Source organism: Etheostoma spectabile, chromosome 7, assembly GCF_008692095.1.
Source record: "Etheostoma spectabile isolate EspeVRDwgs_2016 chromosome 7, UIUC_Espe_1.0, whole genome shotgun sequence".
Classification (NCBI taxonomy): Eukaryota; Metazoa; Chordata; class Actinopteri; order Perciformes; family Percidae; genus Etheostoma; species Etheostoma spectabile.
In genome coordinates this window covers 26,290,090-26,306,289 of record NC_045739.1, presented here as the reverse complement: position 1 = coordinate 26,306,289, position 16,200 = coordinate 26,290,090, and the positions used below count along the sequence as shown (strand labels likewise).

The following is a 16,200-nucleotide window of genomic DNA, read 5'->3' as shown; positions in this document are numbered from 1 at the left end:
TGTCCAAACGTTTAAAGTTAAAGTAGCGCATAGCTACGGTGACGGTCGCAAAGCGCCCTGTCACAATGGGAGAGAGGCTGTCTCTTAGAAATCCAACTGCAGCAAGCCCATCATACTGAGCAATCCCCAATACAACTGTAGATGTAAAATATTTGCCTAATATCAGTTCATACATTGGCTTATCGCAGTGTTATTTGTCATGGAGGACTTTACTATGCAACAAGCTTTAAACAAGCTAATGTTACCAAATTTGCTAAGTAGCGTTCAAATCACATACAAAGCGGGCGCCTGGAAAAATGCACTGGTTAACGTTGTTTCTTTGTTGTGACTAATTTATTATTAACTCAGCCTCCTCTGTATTTGGAGAAAAGAATCACTTCATCTGATGTTTAAAGTGAATATGATATAGGGCTGCACGATAAGAGGAAAATAGTGATAGCATTGTGGAATATTGCAATACTTAAATGATAAAAAAATAAAAAAATAAAAGTGTTCTGCATTTCTGCTGCTTTCAATATTCTACCAAAATACAACATATTGCTTGTAGCTTTTAAAACAAACAAAATTAAATCTTTTCCAACATTATTTTATTGATCAAATTGAACATTGAATGAAATATAAAAGGCGCCACTAAAAAAGAATGACATTTTTAGTTACATTTTAAAGTGCAGTTCTTTTTTTTTTTAAGTAGCACATGTTATATTTTGAGATATGTTGCAGCCTTTTGCGATGTGTGTACTGCGCCAGTTGATATGACAATAAGAAAAAAGATATATTTTACAGCCCTAATAAAATAGCCCCTGCCAGCCTTTCACATAAATCGATCATTGCAGGTAACATTGCAAAGGGAGAGCGTAGTCCGGTATGTCTCTGCAGCACCACAATACTTGATTCAGAATGGTTTGACACATATGTTGCCTTTAACAAATATTGAATGAACCTCCCCAACAATTTATTGATGCCAAGATGTATAGATAGCCATTTATTTTATACAACTATGACATACACTCACCTAAATGATTATTAGGAACACCTGTTCAATTTCTCATTAATGCAATTATCTAATCAACCAATCACATGGCAGTTGCTTCAATGCATTTAGGGGTGTGGTCCTGGTCAAGACAATCTCCTGAACTCCAAACTGAATGTCAGAATGGGAAAGAAAGGTGATTTAAGCATTTTTGAGCGTGGCATGGTTGTTGGTGCCAGACGGGCCGGTTGGAGTATTTCACAATCTGCTCAGTTACTGGGATTTTCATGCACAACCACTTCTAGGGTTTACAAAGAATGGTGTGAAAAGAGAAAAACATCCAGTAAGCGGCAGACCTGTGGGCGAAAATGCCGTGTTGATGCTAGAGGTCAGAGGAGAATGGGCCGACTGATTCAAGCTGATAGAAGAGCAACTGTGACTGAAATAACCACTCATTAGAACCAAGGTATGCAGCAAAGCATTTGTAAAGCCACAACACGCGCAACCTTGAGGCGGGTGGGCTACAATAGCAGAACACCCCACCGGGTACCACTCATCTTCACTACAAATAGGAAAAAGAAGCTCCAATTTGCAAGAGCTCACCAAAATTGGACAGTTGAAGACTGGAAAAATGTTGCCTGGTCTGATGAGTCTCTATTTCTTTTAAGACATTCAGATGGTAGAGTCAGAATTTGGCGTAAACAGAATGAGAACATGGATCCATCATGCCTTGCTACCACTGTGCAGGCTGGTGGTGGTGTAATGGTGTGGGGGATGTTTTCTTGGCGCACTTTAGGCCCCTTGGGCATCGTTTAAATGCCACGGCCTACCTGAGCATTGTTTCTGACCATGTCCATCCCTTTATGGCCACCATGTACCCATCCTCTGATGGCTACTTCCAGCAGGATAATGCACCATGTCACAAATCTCGAATCTTTTCAAACTGGTTTCTTTAACATGGCAATGAGTTCACTGTAATAAAATGGCCCCCACAGTCACCAGATCTCAACCCAATAGAGCATCTTTGGGATGTGGTAAAACGGGAGCTTCGTGCCCTGGATGTGCATCCCACAAATCTCCATCAACTGCAAGATGCTATCCTATCAATATGGGCCAACATTTCTAAAGAATGCTTTCGGCACCTTGTTGTAGAATTAAGGCAGTTCTGAAGGCAAAAAGGGGTCAAACACAGTATTAGTATGGTGTTCCTAATAATCCTATAGGTGAGTGTACATGACTTAACCTCTGCCTTCTCATCTTACACATCACACTCCACTGTTATGGTGGCCATTTCAGTAAATTTACTCACTTACATTGTTATGGAAACCCAGTAAGCATGGAAACTAAATGCACACTCCCTGCATTATTGCATTACTTCAAATACTAAGTTACTCTAGTAAACTAGTATTCACATGAAATGAAACATTGAGACCATTCAATAAAGTACGTTGGGTAATAGTCATTGTATATTTTAGCATAGCAAGCTCCCAAATTAATGCTCGTCTGAGAAACTTTAGCTGTCACTCCTTCCTCCTCAAATGACTGGAAAAGGCTTTTTTTTACACAATTTAACAAATAATCACGGGGAGGGATATTTGAGTTGAGCATGACTGCATCCTGGAGAACTCCCGTCTCATGCCCTCCCAGCTGCATGCTGTCCTTAAGCTTTAACTTTTCAAAATAAAAGCTTGTGTCCGGTCCGCTATGTTTTCGTAAGTGTTTTTTGATGTTTTTTGTTTTTTTTAACTAAACACTACAGCAATCATGCTAATGAATACCATTATTTTTTCAGCAGATGTCTTAGTTATAACACCATGGAACTAGCAAAGCAGTTTTGTGTTTATATATGCGGGATTTATTCAGTTTGGGAAATGCCATGGTCTCAACAAAAGCTACAGCTCACTTACTAAACAGGGAGGGACTAGCGATGGGGGGCCGAGACTGAGAGAGCTACATGAAACTATACGGAAAAATATGCCCCAAACAAGCCCCTTTGAAATTTTGCTGTTTTCATGATTGCAAAAGTTGGGTGAACCTCCCCTCTAGACTAAAAAAACGTTGGATGACCCTCCCCTCAACAAAGAATAAAAAGACAGGACCCTCCCCTATTTTCCTCCGGAGGTCCATTCCTTAAATACGAAATGGTCCTCTCCTTAAGGAGAAATTGTGGGTATCTATACTTCATTGGGGTAATTATTTTACAGCAGACTTCTACTCCAGTGGTTATGTATAGGTATCTAAGGAAACGCCACATATAACCAGACTGATTGGCCTCTGTTTGATGACTCCATGTTACAGATACTTACAAAAATGAAGAGCTGGACCCAGTCGCCACAGAGGAGCAGGTCCAGGAGGTCCAGGGCTACCTGGCCAAGGTGGCAGGGATTGGAGAAGTACTTGCACGAAGGCATATGAAGGTGGTCTTCTTTGGGAGGTATGTTTAAACTCAACAGTAATATTTTTTGCCACTGGCCCCGTCAGGCATATGGGTCAAGAATCTACTGGCCAGTATATATAAAAAATAAATAAAAAAGAAGAAATAAAAAGTTTAATAAGTTACCAATGAAAATGCCTGCTAAAAGGCCTGCTAAACAGCGAGCTTTGACCTCTGTTACATTAATCCTTTTTAAGATCCGTAAACAGGGACATTTTTGCTCCGCTTGTAGGAAAAACATTGCGGGAGCCAAGAATGTTGAAAGATAAAAAGTACTGGGCGTGTGGGGATATTAAAAACCCTCTGCTCTCCCGTGGACCTGAAGCCATGCAAGACCAAGATGGCGGATGTGTGCTTGGAGCTAGTCTCATTACATAGTGAATGACATCGGTAACATCTATGCTGCAATAAAGAACATCTCAGCTGACATGGATAGCCTGGCAGATATTCGCCGCGTTACCGCTTTGGTGGAGAAAAAACTTTCCGCCTTAAAGCAGTTGAAAGTAGGTGGAATATCTAGAAACAGCTGAGAGAAAATGTCAAGCTAATCTACCAGCTAGAAAGAAAGAGCTAGAGCTGCTATGGTAGTTAATAGAAGACATGCAGTAATGTTTGAGACGCAATAATGTTCATTTTGCTGTAAAGTTTTTAGAGGAGCTGATTCTGGGTTTGCTAGAGAGAGGGATAATGCAAGATTGAACGTGCACATGTTCATACTGGTAAGTATTAAGTGCCTTTGGCTGATATGGGGCCGCGTGATGCAAGAAACAAGGGCAAGCTGACGTGGTGAAACAATAACATAATGCTTTTTCCAGACTACTCCAGAGCTACACAGAAGAAGTGTGAAAAATTCAAGGAGTGTAGGACAAAGAAAACTGCATGAGCATGAAGTGAGATTCAAGCTAAAGAAAAAAAAATTTTGTGTGGAAGTTATCAGTTGGTCTATGTTTTTTTTATTTTTTTATATGTTCCTTGTCTATGGGGGGTTACTTTGCTGTGTATGTTTCTTGTTTATAAAACAGAAAAGCCATAAATAAAATCTAGTTATATATAGGGCTGCAAGATTTTTGCTAATGATAATCCAAAATCATAATCCCGATTATTTTTTTTATCAATACCGAGACGATTATTTACCACGATTATTCATTGATTTTAAGGGAAAAATGTTTGTATTGCACATATGAATAAACAGAGCACTGATTTCACTTCCATGTTGTGCTACATTGCTGCTAATGTACACACCTTTGCATCAAAATAAGAATGGCTGGAATATTCAGATGTTAGTTCATTGGGTAGGTATTGGTTTTTAATTTTCAGATTCAGATATCCGCTAGGCTAATTTATACAGACTAAACAGTGAAACTCAGCTCTGTACCGCCCTTCTCAGCCGAGAAGGAACACATGGCTAAGTCGAGTGTAACGGAGCAGCGGTCTGTGTTGTTATACTGTAGCAGCTGGCTTGGTTTCCAAGCTATTTAACAGTGAATGGCCGTGCTTAGTGCCGCAGCTGGCGCAGCAGTGGCTGGCTGAGTCATTCCTGATTCATGCTGTCGATTATGAAAGCGTTTGATTTGTTATGCAGTGGAAGTTTTCTATAAGCGGAGCATGTGTTTTAAACGTCAAATAAGTTTATCATGTTCAGTGAATTGTGGGAAAGCCAAAATTGTAATCACAACTATGTTTGATTAATTATGCAGCCCTAGGATTAAACATAGACTAAAATTAAAGCTGTTGGACGACTGCAGGAGTTGCTGACAAGCATGTTGTTTGTTCTGTAGGACGAGTAATGGGAAAAGCTCAGTGATCAATGCCATGCTGTGTGACAAGGTGCTGCCGTCGGGAATAGGACACACCACCAACTGTTTCCTGAGGGTGGAGGGCACCGATGGCAATGAGGCCTTCCTGCTCACTGAAGGCTCCGAGGAGAAGAAGAGCATAAAGGTCAACAGAACTCCCTGATCATCCCAGGGCAAATAGTTTTGTCTCCAAACCACAATTCCTCTTATCTCAACAACTCCAATCTGTAGAAGTGGAGTGTTGGTCTTTTGCTGTGTGTGGAGCCGTTGGTTGCTGATGTTGTGTGTTTTTCCAGACTGTGAACCAGCTGGCGCACGCGCTCCACCAGGACGAGGACCTGGACGCCGGCAGCTTGGTCTGCGTCATGTGGCCTAAAGCCAAGTGTGCTCTGCTCAGGGATGACCTGGTGTTGGTGGACAGGTCAGACATCAACACTGTTTAATCAAATTAGTTTTGTCACTTAAACTTTAAAACGTAATTATGTTTTGCAATTATTGATGGTAATAGTAGTAACAAGGAGTGGGCATGAAAGTCTTTCCATACAACATGACTGGAATCTTTTCCATTAAAATGTCTTCTAGCACTGGACTGCAGCCCCAATTGTTCACCTCTTTAGAAATACAATAAAGTGAACACCTTAGCATACCTAGCACACATAGAGGCACAGGCGTCTATGTATATTGTCATAGAACAGTCACAGCATTTTATACCAAGACTAAAGTGGGGACTATGTAAGTAATGGTAGCTAGTTAAAGTGGCAAGGCTGTACGTTTGTTAAAATAAAAACATGTTTAATTTCAGCTTTGTCTTGCCTAAAAGCTGCCAAGCTCACTTGCCGAGTACTACAATTGGAATATTATACTTTCCGTTTCCCCCTCCAGCCCAGGGATAGATGTTACCACAGAACTGGACAGCTGGATTGACAAGTTCTGCCTGGATGCTGACGTATTTGTTCTGGTGGCAAACTCTGAGTCCACACTGATGCAGACGGTGAGATGTGAGAGCTGCGTGTGTCATTTTGAATGGAGCCAGAAGCTGCCTGTCATCTCTAGAACTGAGTGAACTAATCTGTCAAACTGTTGTAGTAAATGTGAACACAATGCAAATGTGTTAAATGTATGCTAAATGATGTCTTCCTACAGGAGAAGTCTTTCTTTCACAAAGTAAATGAGCGGCTCTCTAGTCCCAACATTTTCATCCTCAACAACCGCTGGGACGCCTCAGCCTCAGAACCTGAATACATGGAGGAGGTCAGTCAGCGTCAAAAACATCTACACTAGGGAACACACACACCACATTTAAAATGTTGTATGATGTATGCCTGGCTTTAGTACCACAATGTGCCAGTGGTTTATGTAGCTTCATGCTGCTTCATGCTGCAGGTAGGGAGAGGGATATTTGTTTTTTCCAATATTGATTGATCATATCTACTATAGGGCAGGCTCAGGGACTGCAGCTGGGGGCTGAAGCTCAGGGTTCGCACCGGAGGTGTAATCACCAATGGATTTTTAGGGAGTTATCGGGGTGGGCCATCCCTAGACCCATCGGAGGGGATTGGCACACTGCTCAACACGCCATCCAGGGTTGTGAGCCGGTCGTGCGTGTGTGCGTACGTGTGTGCGTACGTGTGTGTACATACAGAAAATACAGACAGAAAATGCATACATACAGACGATGTGTGTGCCTGTGTGTTTTAAAAGTAGCCTTAGATTTGGCAGGTGAACCGCTTAGCTGCTGTTAACAATCCCCTCACTCCATCTGGTCTGCAGGAAGTGACCTGAGGATCACCACCTGCTTCACAGGCCTCTGCACTCCCTCACTAATATCCTGTATCCTATTTTAAAGTTTTCTCAGTGACTTCCAGTGTTATCTAGCCTGTTGATGCTACAGGTTTTACTTGTTTAGAAATATCTGCAGTTAGGACATGACACAACACCCAGGTTTTTGAATGAATAGATAGGAAACAGCACATTGAGTGCAGCAGTTTACTCTCAGATTGTCTGTTTTCTACATTTTCCCTACAAACAAAAAGATTTGGCAGCTAGGGTTGGGCCAGTGTAAAGTTTTTCAAACCGGTTTGATATTAAACCAAATACCGGATCGGTACACCAAATTGTATCACTAGTTGTCGCACGTGGCACAGGTTGCTGATATAGGCTAGTTTTTCCATTTCCCGGATAAAATGACAAATATTGGTTTGCATGATCAAACTGGTTTAAGCTTGTATACTGGACCACTTACAGCAGCTTGGTGGTTTAGTAGTTCCTTTTGTTGTGTTACAACAATTTTCAATTTGGTGTGTTGTTTTTGTGTCAGGTCCGCAGGCAGCATATGGACCGCTGCACCAACTTCCTGGTGGATGAGCTGGGTGTGGTGGACCGAGCCCAGGCCAGTGACCGCATCTTTTTTGTCTCTGCCAAGGAAGTCCTTCAGGCTCGTGTGCAGAAGGCTCAAGGAATGCCTGAATCAGGTAGGGAAGCTAGTCACTGGGGAGTCTGACAGTGTTTGTACACTGATGACAAAACTGGAATAAAAAAAAAAAAGAAGAAAAGTTTTGGAATTTGACATCTCAGTTCATTGATGATCACAGGTGTACTAGGCCACAGTAGTATGTTTTCTTGTCTGGAGTGACATCCATTCCTCATCACCATCTACATATGGATAATCCATACTAGGGGTGAACGGTACACATTTATTCGTATGGAGCTAAAACGGTACAGGCGCCTCGGTTCGGTGAATGAATTTACATGAAGAATAATGCCGAATATTCACAGGATGCGTAACTGCTGCGGATCGGCTCCGCTGCGTGAAGGCTCCGTGCTCCGCCGTCTGTCAATACCCACCAGGTCCGGACTTTTTGTGGGACTAGACTGACAGCTGAAGTCTCAAGGACCCACGAGATCTCCCCAATAGAATATAACCACAAAAACAACAACAGTTTGTTTCCATTCAGAGTAGTAGAGGCAAAACATCTCCGCCGCCTTTACGCATCCCGTGGAAACTGGGGTTAACATGGTATTAAAATAAATAAAAATTACGTGCAAATTAATTAATGTAATGCGGAACTAATGTTAGATACGCAGGTTCTAGGGAAACCTAATCTGTAGCCCCACCTTGGGTCTGAGGCTAGCTGAGCGCCGCCTACATGCAGTTTTTTTTCAGGGGACGGTCCAGTGAGTGAGTCAAAGACGGCAGCACAAAGGACGAGTATGGCGAGTGGTGGCGACCCACAAGAAGACCCGCCGGCGTCTTTAAGTTCGCAAGTTCAGGAGAACTTCAAGACTGTGTGGCTGCAGCCTGGAGCCTCTGGTCTCGCCTGGTGCCCTCCCGGCCTTGAACAGTTTGGTCTTCGGGTTTGTTTCAGTTGTACAAGCAAGAGAGTGGTGGATAAGACGAGGACTGTGTGTCGGCGTTGTTCAGAAGTTGTCGGGTATGTGAGTGGAAATACAGTGGTGTGAAAAAGTGTTTGCCCCCTTCCTCATTTCCTGTTCCTGTTTGTCACACTTAAGTGTTTCGGAACATCAAACCAATTTAAACAATAGTCAAGGACAACACAAGTAAACACAAAATGCAATTTGTAAATGAAGGTGTTTATTATTAAAGGTGAAAAAAAATCCCAACCATCATGGCCCTGTTTGAAAAAGTGATTGCCCCCCCTTGTTAAAACATACTATAACTGTGGTTGTCCACACCGGAGTTCAATTTCTCTAGCACACCCAGGCTTGATTATTGCCACACCTGTTCACAATCAAGGCATCACTTAAATAGGAGCTGCTTGACACAGTAAGGTCCACCAAAGATCCTTAAAAGCTACACATCATCCGAGACCCAAAGAAATTCAGGAACATTGAGAAAGAAAGTAATTGAGATCTATCAGTCTGGAAAGGGTTAAAAGCCATTTCCAAAGCTTTGGCAATCCAGCGAACCACAGTGAGAGCCATTATCCACAAATGGCCAAGACATGGAACAGTGTAACCTTCCCAGGAGTGGCCGCCGCCCAAAATTACCCCAGAGCGCAGCGACGACTCATCCAAGAGGTCCACAAAAGACCCCCACAACAACGTCCAAAGAATGCAGGCCTCACTTGCCTCAGTTAGGTCAGCGTTCATGCCTCCACCATCAGGAAAAGACTGGGCAAAAAGGCCTGCATGGCAGAGTTCCAAGGAGAAAACCACTGCGGAGCAAAAGAAACATCAAAGCTCGTCTCAATTTCTCCACAACACATCTTGATGATCCCCAAGACTTTTGGGACAACATTCTGTGGACCGATGAGACAAAATGGAACTCTTTGGAAGTGTGGTGTCCAGTATATCTGGCGTAGAAGGAACACTGCATTCATAAAAAGAACATTATCCACACAGTAAAATATGGTGTGGGAGTGTGTGGTCTGGGGCTGTTTGCTGTGCTTCAGGACCTGGAAGACTTGCCGTGATAAAGGAACTATGAATTCTGCTGTCTACCAAGAGATCCTGAAGGAGAATGTCTGACCATCGTTCGTGTACTCAAGCTGAAACGAACTTGGGTTCTGCAGAAGGACAATGATCCTAAACCACCAGCAAGTCCACTACCGAATGGCTGAAGAAACAAAAAGAAGACTTTGGAGTGGCCCAGCCAAAGTCCTGACCTGATCCTATTGAGATGTTGTGTGTATGACCTTAAAAAGGCCGTTCATGCTTGAAAACCCTCTATGTAACTGATTAGGACAATTCTGCCAAGATGAGTGGGCCAAAATTCCTCCAGGACGCTGTAAAAGCCTCATTGCACGTTATCGCAAACTCTTGGTTGCAGTTGTTGCTACTAAGGGTGGCCCAACCAGTTATTAGGTTTAGGGGACAAATCACTTTTTCACACAGGGCCATGATGGTTTGGATTTTTTTTGTAATAATAAAAAACCTTCACTTTACAAAATGCATTTGTGTTTACTTGTGTTGTCCTTGACTATTGTTTAAATTGGTTGATGTTCCAAAAAACAAGGAACAGCAAATGAGGAAGGGGGCAAACACTTTTTCACACCACTGTACATCTAACATGCCAACGCATATCCGACACCATCATCCAGATGTGCCAATCACTGGAACGAGACACAAAACAAACTGTCCAACTTCTCCTCCCTGCAGTGCTTAACCAGCCTTTAGATACAAATACAAATAGAGCTTTAAGTATATGCGGCATGCACTCGCACCTTGTTACAACATGCCATCCTGTCCACACATTTGTCATTATTCTTTGTAATTTGCACTTTCATAAATAAGAGATCCATCTTTTTCAGTTTAATAGCTAATTGTCTTACTTTGATTACAAGTTCCAGATGGAGTCTGGAGAGCATGTGGGGTACTTATTGTTTACATACAGTACACACTTCAGGCTGTTGCAGCTAGCTCAGGGGAGAGACTGTATGACACTAGGGGGTACAGCTTGAGACATGAACAATTAAAAAGAATTTCCTTCTGCATTTCTTTTCCGCTTTTCTCCCCATTGTACTGAACCATGATGTCTAAACCAAGGTACAAACCGAACTGTGACTTCTGTGTACCGTTCCACCCCTACTACATACCATAGCTTTCAAGGAACACACTAAATGTGGACTGTGTGGACACCCATTCTACAGTTTTCTACAGTAGTCCATGTTGTCGTTTTGTTTCAGGTGGAGCTCTTGCAGAGGGATTTCAAGCCAGAATGTTTGAGTTTCAGAACTTTGAGAGGCGATTCGAGGTAAGATGCTAACACCTGCTCATATTTCTGTACTAGACGCACAGAGATGACTTTGCTTAGATGGAAAACAAGCACATTCTCCCTAAAGTGCTCCACTATTGGCAAGTGTAACTTAAAGGAGAATTCTGGTCAATTCCATCATGTAGGTCTGTTGTTTTTAAATGTGTAGTTCTCTCAGTAGAGAGAAAAACGAAACAGGCAAGTTTTAAGCCTGTTTTTTGCCTACCCATGTGTAGTGAATCTGACTGCTGTAGATATTAAAAAATGCATAAAAGTCGTTCTAATACAGCTCTGTTTAGTTCCTGTGTTGAGAGGCAGTTAGAGAGCTTTTGTCTACAAACTACAAAACAGAAAAAAGATAAAACAAAAAATATGTAGGCTATAAATTTAATGATTAAATAAGATAGTGTCGCCAAACTTACCTATATTATAACTGGTCTCCTGCTAGTTGTACTACGACACTTACTTCTAAAAATAACCATGTGCTTATTTTTGAAAATACGTTTTTAATCTCTTTTCGGTGTTGAAGTTTGTAGACTGTCCCGAAACACTCCTTGGAGTATCAACACCAGAACTAAACACAGCTGAAATAGCCCAACTTTCATGCCTTTTCAAAGTCACTGTGTTCACTTGGAAGGAATCACTGCACATGGTTAGGCACTTGTAATGACATTTTGAACATGTTAAGAGGCTAAAAACATGTTTAAAACTTGCCCTGTTTAAGCCTGTTGGGTGCTAACTCTTGCAGGAGGATAACTCGGAGTAGACAGCACTGATTGTTTTTGTTTTTCTCTCTATTGACAGCTCTCCACATTTACAAACAACAGAACTACATGTTGAAATCGACCGGAATTCTCCTTTAAGCCCTGTCTTTATTTGATGACACTTTCTGACTAAATGTTACATTATTCAATGTGTAAAGTAACTAATCAATCCAAATATCAAAAGTCCAGTGAGTCACGCTGCCAAGCCTTTGTTTTTGAGTTGATTGGATTGTTGGCCTGTCTGTGTGTAGGAGTGTATCTCGCAGTCAGCGGTGAAGACCAAATTTGAGCAGCACACCGTGAGGGCCAAACAGATCTCTGAAGCCCTGCGCCGCATTATGGATTCAGTGCACATTGCTGCACAAGAGCAGAGGTGAGTCGGGTATTAAAAGCAGATGGTACAAGTGTTTAGATTGAGGCTATATGTGAACCAAAGACTGGAAACATGGGGATGCTGAGTGGAGTGTGCCACTTAAAGGATTACCAGGAGAAGGAGATGGAGCTGTCTCTATCCATCCATCCATCCATCCATCCATCCATCCATCCATCCATCCATCCATCAATCTTCGTCTGCTTATCCGGTGTCGTGTCGCGGGGGGAGCAGCTCCAGCTAACGGATAATAATATACAACATGCTAACAAATTAAAGTATCGGGAATATTAGTTATTGTACTAAATGAACAAAAAAGAATCAGATGTACTGTATATCTAGAGTTTATAGTCCCGTAGCTTAATCACAATTTCTGTTTCAGACCACTCTCTGAATGTTTGTGGTTGCTATGGCAATACATGGACAACAATGAAAATAAGCTCCAGGGCTTTATCCTGACCTTTGTTTTTTAAAGTATGGTGCAAAGCTGTATGGTATGTTATAATGAAATGGTCTAATAAAATCAAAAAGTCAGAGAGCTGCTGCTAGCTTAGCTCGGCCATCCAAACAATAATCATCATTAAAATTGCAATTTCCATCTTCGACCGCTTATCCGGTGTCGGGTCGCGGGGGCAGCAGCTCCAGTAGGGACCCCAAACTTCCCTTTCCCGAGCCACATCAACGCTCCGACTGGGGATCCCGAGGCGTTCCCAGGCCAGTTGGAGATATCTCTCCACCTAGTCCTAGTTCTTCCCCGGCCTCCTCCCAGCTGGACGTGCCTGGAACACCTCCCTAGGAGGCGCCCAGGAGGCATCCTTACCAGATGCCCGACCACCTCAACTGGCTCTTTCGACGCGAAGGAGCAGCGGCTCTACTCCGAGCTCCTCTCGGATGACTGTGCTTCTCACCCTATCTCTAAGGGAGACGCCAGCCACCCTCCTGAGAAACCCATTTCGGCCGCTGTACCCTGGATCTCGTTCTTTCGGTCATGACCCAGCCTTCATGACCATAGGTGAGGGTAGGAACAAAATTGCCCGGTAGATCAGAGCTTTCCTTCTGGCTCAGCTCCTTTTTCGTCACAACGGTGCGATAAACAGAATGTAATACCGCACCAGCTGCTCCGATTCTCCGACCAATCTCACGCTCCATAGTCCCCTCACTCGCGAACAAGACCCCAAGGTACTTAAACTTCACTTGGGTAAGGACTCACTCCCTACCCGAAGAAAGCACTCCATCGGTTTCCTGCTGAGAACCATGGCCTCAGATTTAAGGTGCTGATCCTCATCCCGCCCTTCACACTCGGCTGGCAACCGATCCAGAGAGTGCTGAAGGTCACAGCCCGATGACGCCATCAGGACCACATCACTGCAAAACACATAAGGTCCTAAGCCCCCGAACTGCAACCCCTCCCCGCCCCGACTACGCCTCGATATCCTGTCCATAAATATTATACAGGATTGGTGACAAAGCGCAGCCCTGGCGGAGGCCAACCCTCACCTGGAACGAGTCCGACTTACTGCCGAGAACCCGGACCACACTCCGCTTTGGTCATACAGAGATTGGATGGCCCTAAAGGGACCCCCTCACTCCATACTCCCGCAGCACCTCCACAGTTTCTCCCGGGACCCGGTCATACGCCTTCTCTCAGATCCACAAAACACATGTAGACTGGTTGGGCATACTCCGGCTCCCTCCAGGATCCTTGCCAGAGTAAGATCTGGTCCGTTGTTCCACGACCAGACGGAATCCGCATTGTTCCTCTTCAATCAGGTTCGACTATCGGCCGAACCCTCCTTTCCAGCACCTTGGAGTAGACTTTACCAGGGAGGCTGAGGAGTGTGATACCCCTGTATTGGCACACACCCTCTGGCCCCCTTTTTGAAGAGGGGAACCACCACCCCAGTCTGCCACTCTCTTCGGCACTGTCCCGGACTTCCACAGCAATGTTTGAGAGGCTGTCAACCAAGACAGCCCCTCCACACCCAGAGCCTTCAGCATTTCTGGACGGATCTCATCAATCCCTGGGGCTTTGCCGCTGTGTTTGTTTGACTACCTCACGACCTCCACCAGGAAATTGACGATAACTCCCCCTCATCCTCCAGCCTGCCTCCCCACAGAGGACGTGTCAGCTGGATTTAGGAGTTCCTCAGTGCTCCTTCCAACCGTCTATTACCCTCCCAGTTGAGGTCAACAACGTCCCATCCTTACTGTATACAGCTTGGATGAGTCCCCGCTCCCCCCCTCCTGAGGTGGCGAACGGTTTTCCAGAAGCACCTTGTGCCGACCGAAAGTCCTCTCCATGTCTTCTCCGAACTTCTCCCACACCGCTGCTTTGCCTCTGCCACGGCAGAGGCTGCAGCCCTTCGGGCCCGTCGGTACCTTGCAACTGCGTCCGGAGTCCTCTGGATAACATTCCCGGAAGGACTCCTTCTTCAGTCGGACGCTTCCTGACCCCCGGTGTCCAACGGGTGTTCGTGGGTTACCGCCCCTTGAAGCACCTAAGACCCTAAGCCACAGCTCCCCGCCGCAGCTTCACAATGGAAACTTTGAACATTGTCCATCAGGTTCAATGCCCCCAGCCTCCACAGGGATGCACGAAAAGCTCCGCCGGAGGTGTGAGTTGAATCCGTCGGACAGGGGCTCTCCTCCAGACGTTCCCAATTTACCCACCGCACTACGCGTTGGGTTGCTTACCAGGTCTGTCCAGAGTCCTCCCCCACCCCCTGACCCAACTCACCACCAGATGGTATCAGTTGACAGCTCTGCCCCTCTCTTCACCCGATTGTCCAAACATACGGCCTCATCAGATGAAACGATTATAAAATCGATCATTGACCTTTGGCCTAGGGTGCGCTGGTACCACGTACACTTATGAGCATCCCTATGTTCGAACATGGTGTTTGTTATGGACAATCCATGACTAGCACAGAAGTCCAACAACAAACAACCACTCTGATTCAGATCAGGGAGGCCGTTAAAATTGCAATTTGGCGTATTTAAACAAATTCATCACCAATCACCAGCTAATGATCAAAATGAGACACACCGAAACGTTAACAGCACTTCCCTCAAACACAGCACAATACAAACAAATGAACTAAGACTACACTACTACAAATATCAAGGTGCATGGGTACATTTACCCATGAAAGAATTACAAATGAAGAACGCAGCAGCAGCCCACAGCATATACCCACACTGCTCTCTCGTGCCTCTAAGTTAAATTGGAAACCAATTAAACGGTGGTTTCTGCCAAGATACAAAATGAAAAAAATAACTGATTTCAGATTTGATCAGAATCCGCTTAAATACCAATTCAGTACAAACGCATACAGAGAATGTGACTCAGGCTTTCTGTTGCTCTCAAAGTACCCACAAAGTTCACCAAGTTCATTATTGTTATACATCCATGGTACGTACACAGAACTACACGGACAACAAGCTGAACAAGCGCAACACTAAACATTTGACTACTGTGTACAGATATGTTTGTATATAAAAAAGTCAATATGTAAATGTGCTGTATTTATATAGCGCTTTTCTAGTCTTAACGACTACTCAATGTACTAATATGTACATGCATATTTACACAAACACACATACATACTCAAACGTCTCCATGAGGATTGTAATCAGTAAGACAATAGGGCCCTTTTACAGCAACTCTACTCAGGAAAAAAAAAAACGTGATGAATTCCAAGAAAAAAATATATTAAACATATATTAATTGACTTGAAAGTCATCTCTGACCATGACGGAGGTGTGGTGGCATATAACACAGGTGTTCACTGGCGACGGTCTAATCTGTCCACAGGTAGATCACACAACAGTCTCCTTTGGTAGTATTCGTTGCACTATCCACTCCATACATGTGATCATCTGCCCTCAGACATCTTTTAGACTGTTATGATCAGACTGTAAACCTTCTTCATCCAGTGATGGAGTGATTGGAGCCATAAGTGGCATGAATGATTTGTAACGCAACCAAGCCACGTGTTACATTTTTTGAGAGGTGCACGTCAGGCTACGGCGAAGAATGCGGCGTAGGTCCATGTCTCCACCTATGTACTTAGCAACGGCTTAGATTTTACACAGAAGTATAAATCGTGTGTGTGTGTGTGTGTGTGTGTGTGTGTGTGTGTGTGTGTGTGTG

At 43.9% G+C, this 16,200-nt stretch overlaps 1 protein-coding gene across 2 annotated transcripts in view; it reads left to right on the top strand.

Annotated features, from left to right (window-relative positions):
* Positions 1–16,200, top strand: part of mfn2 (mitofusin 2) — a 47,830-nt gene that overhangs the window by 4,312 nt on the left and 27,318 nt on the right. For both annotated transcript variants that reach the window (XM_032521080.1, XM_032521081.1), the window contains exons 3-10: positions 3,269–3,404; positions 5,183–5,345; positions 5,497–5,621; positions 6,083–6,191; positions 6,344–6,451; positions 7,518–7,671; positions 10,846–10,913; positions 11,929–12,050. In XM_032521080.1, the coding sequence (XP_032376971.1) occupies positions 3,269–3,404; positions 5,183–5,345; positions 5,497–5,621; positions 6,083–6,191; positions 6,344–6,451; positions 7,518–7,671; positions 10,846–10,913; positions 11,929–12,050 (985 nt within the window). The remainder of the gene's footprint in view (positions 1–3,268; positions 3,405–5,182; positions 5,346–5,496; positions 5,622–6,082; positions 6,192–6,343; positions 6,452–7,517; positions 7,672–10,845; positions 10,914–11,928; positions 12,051–16,200) is intronic.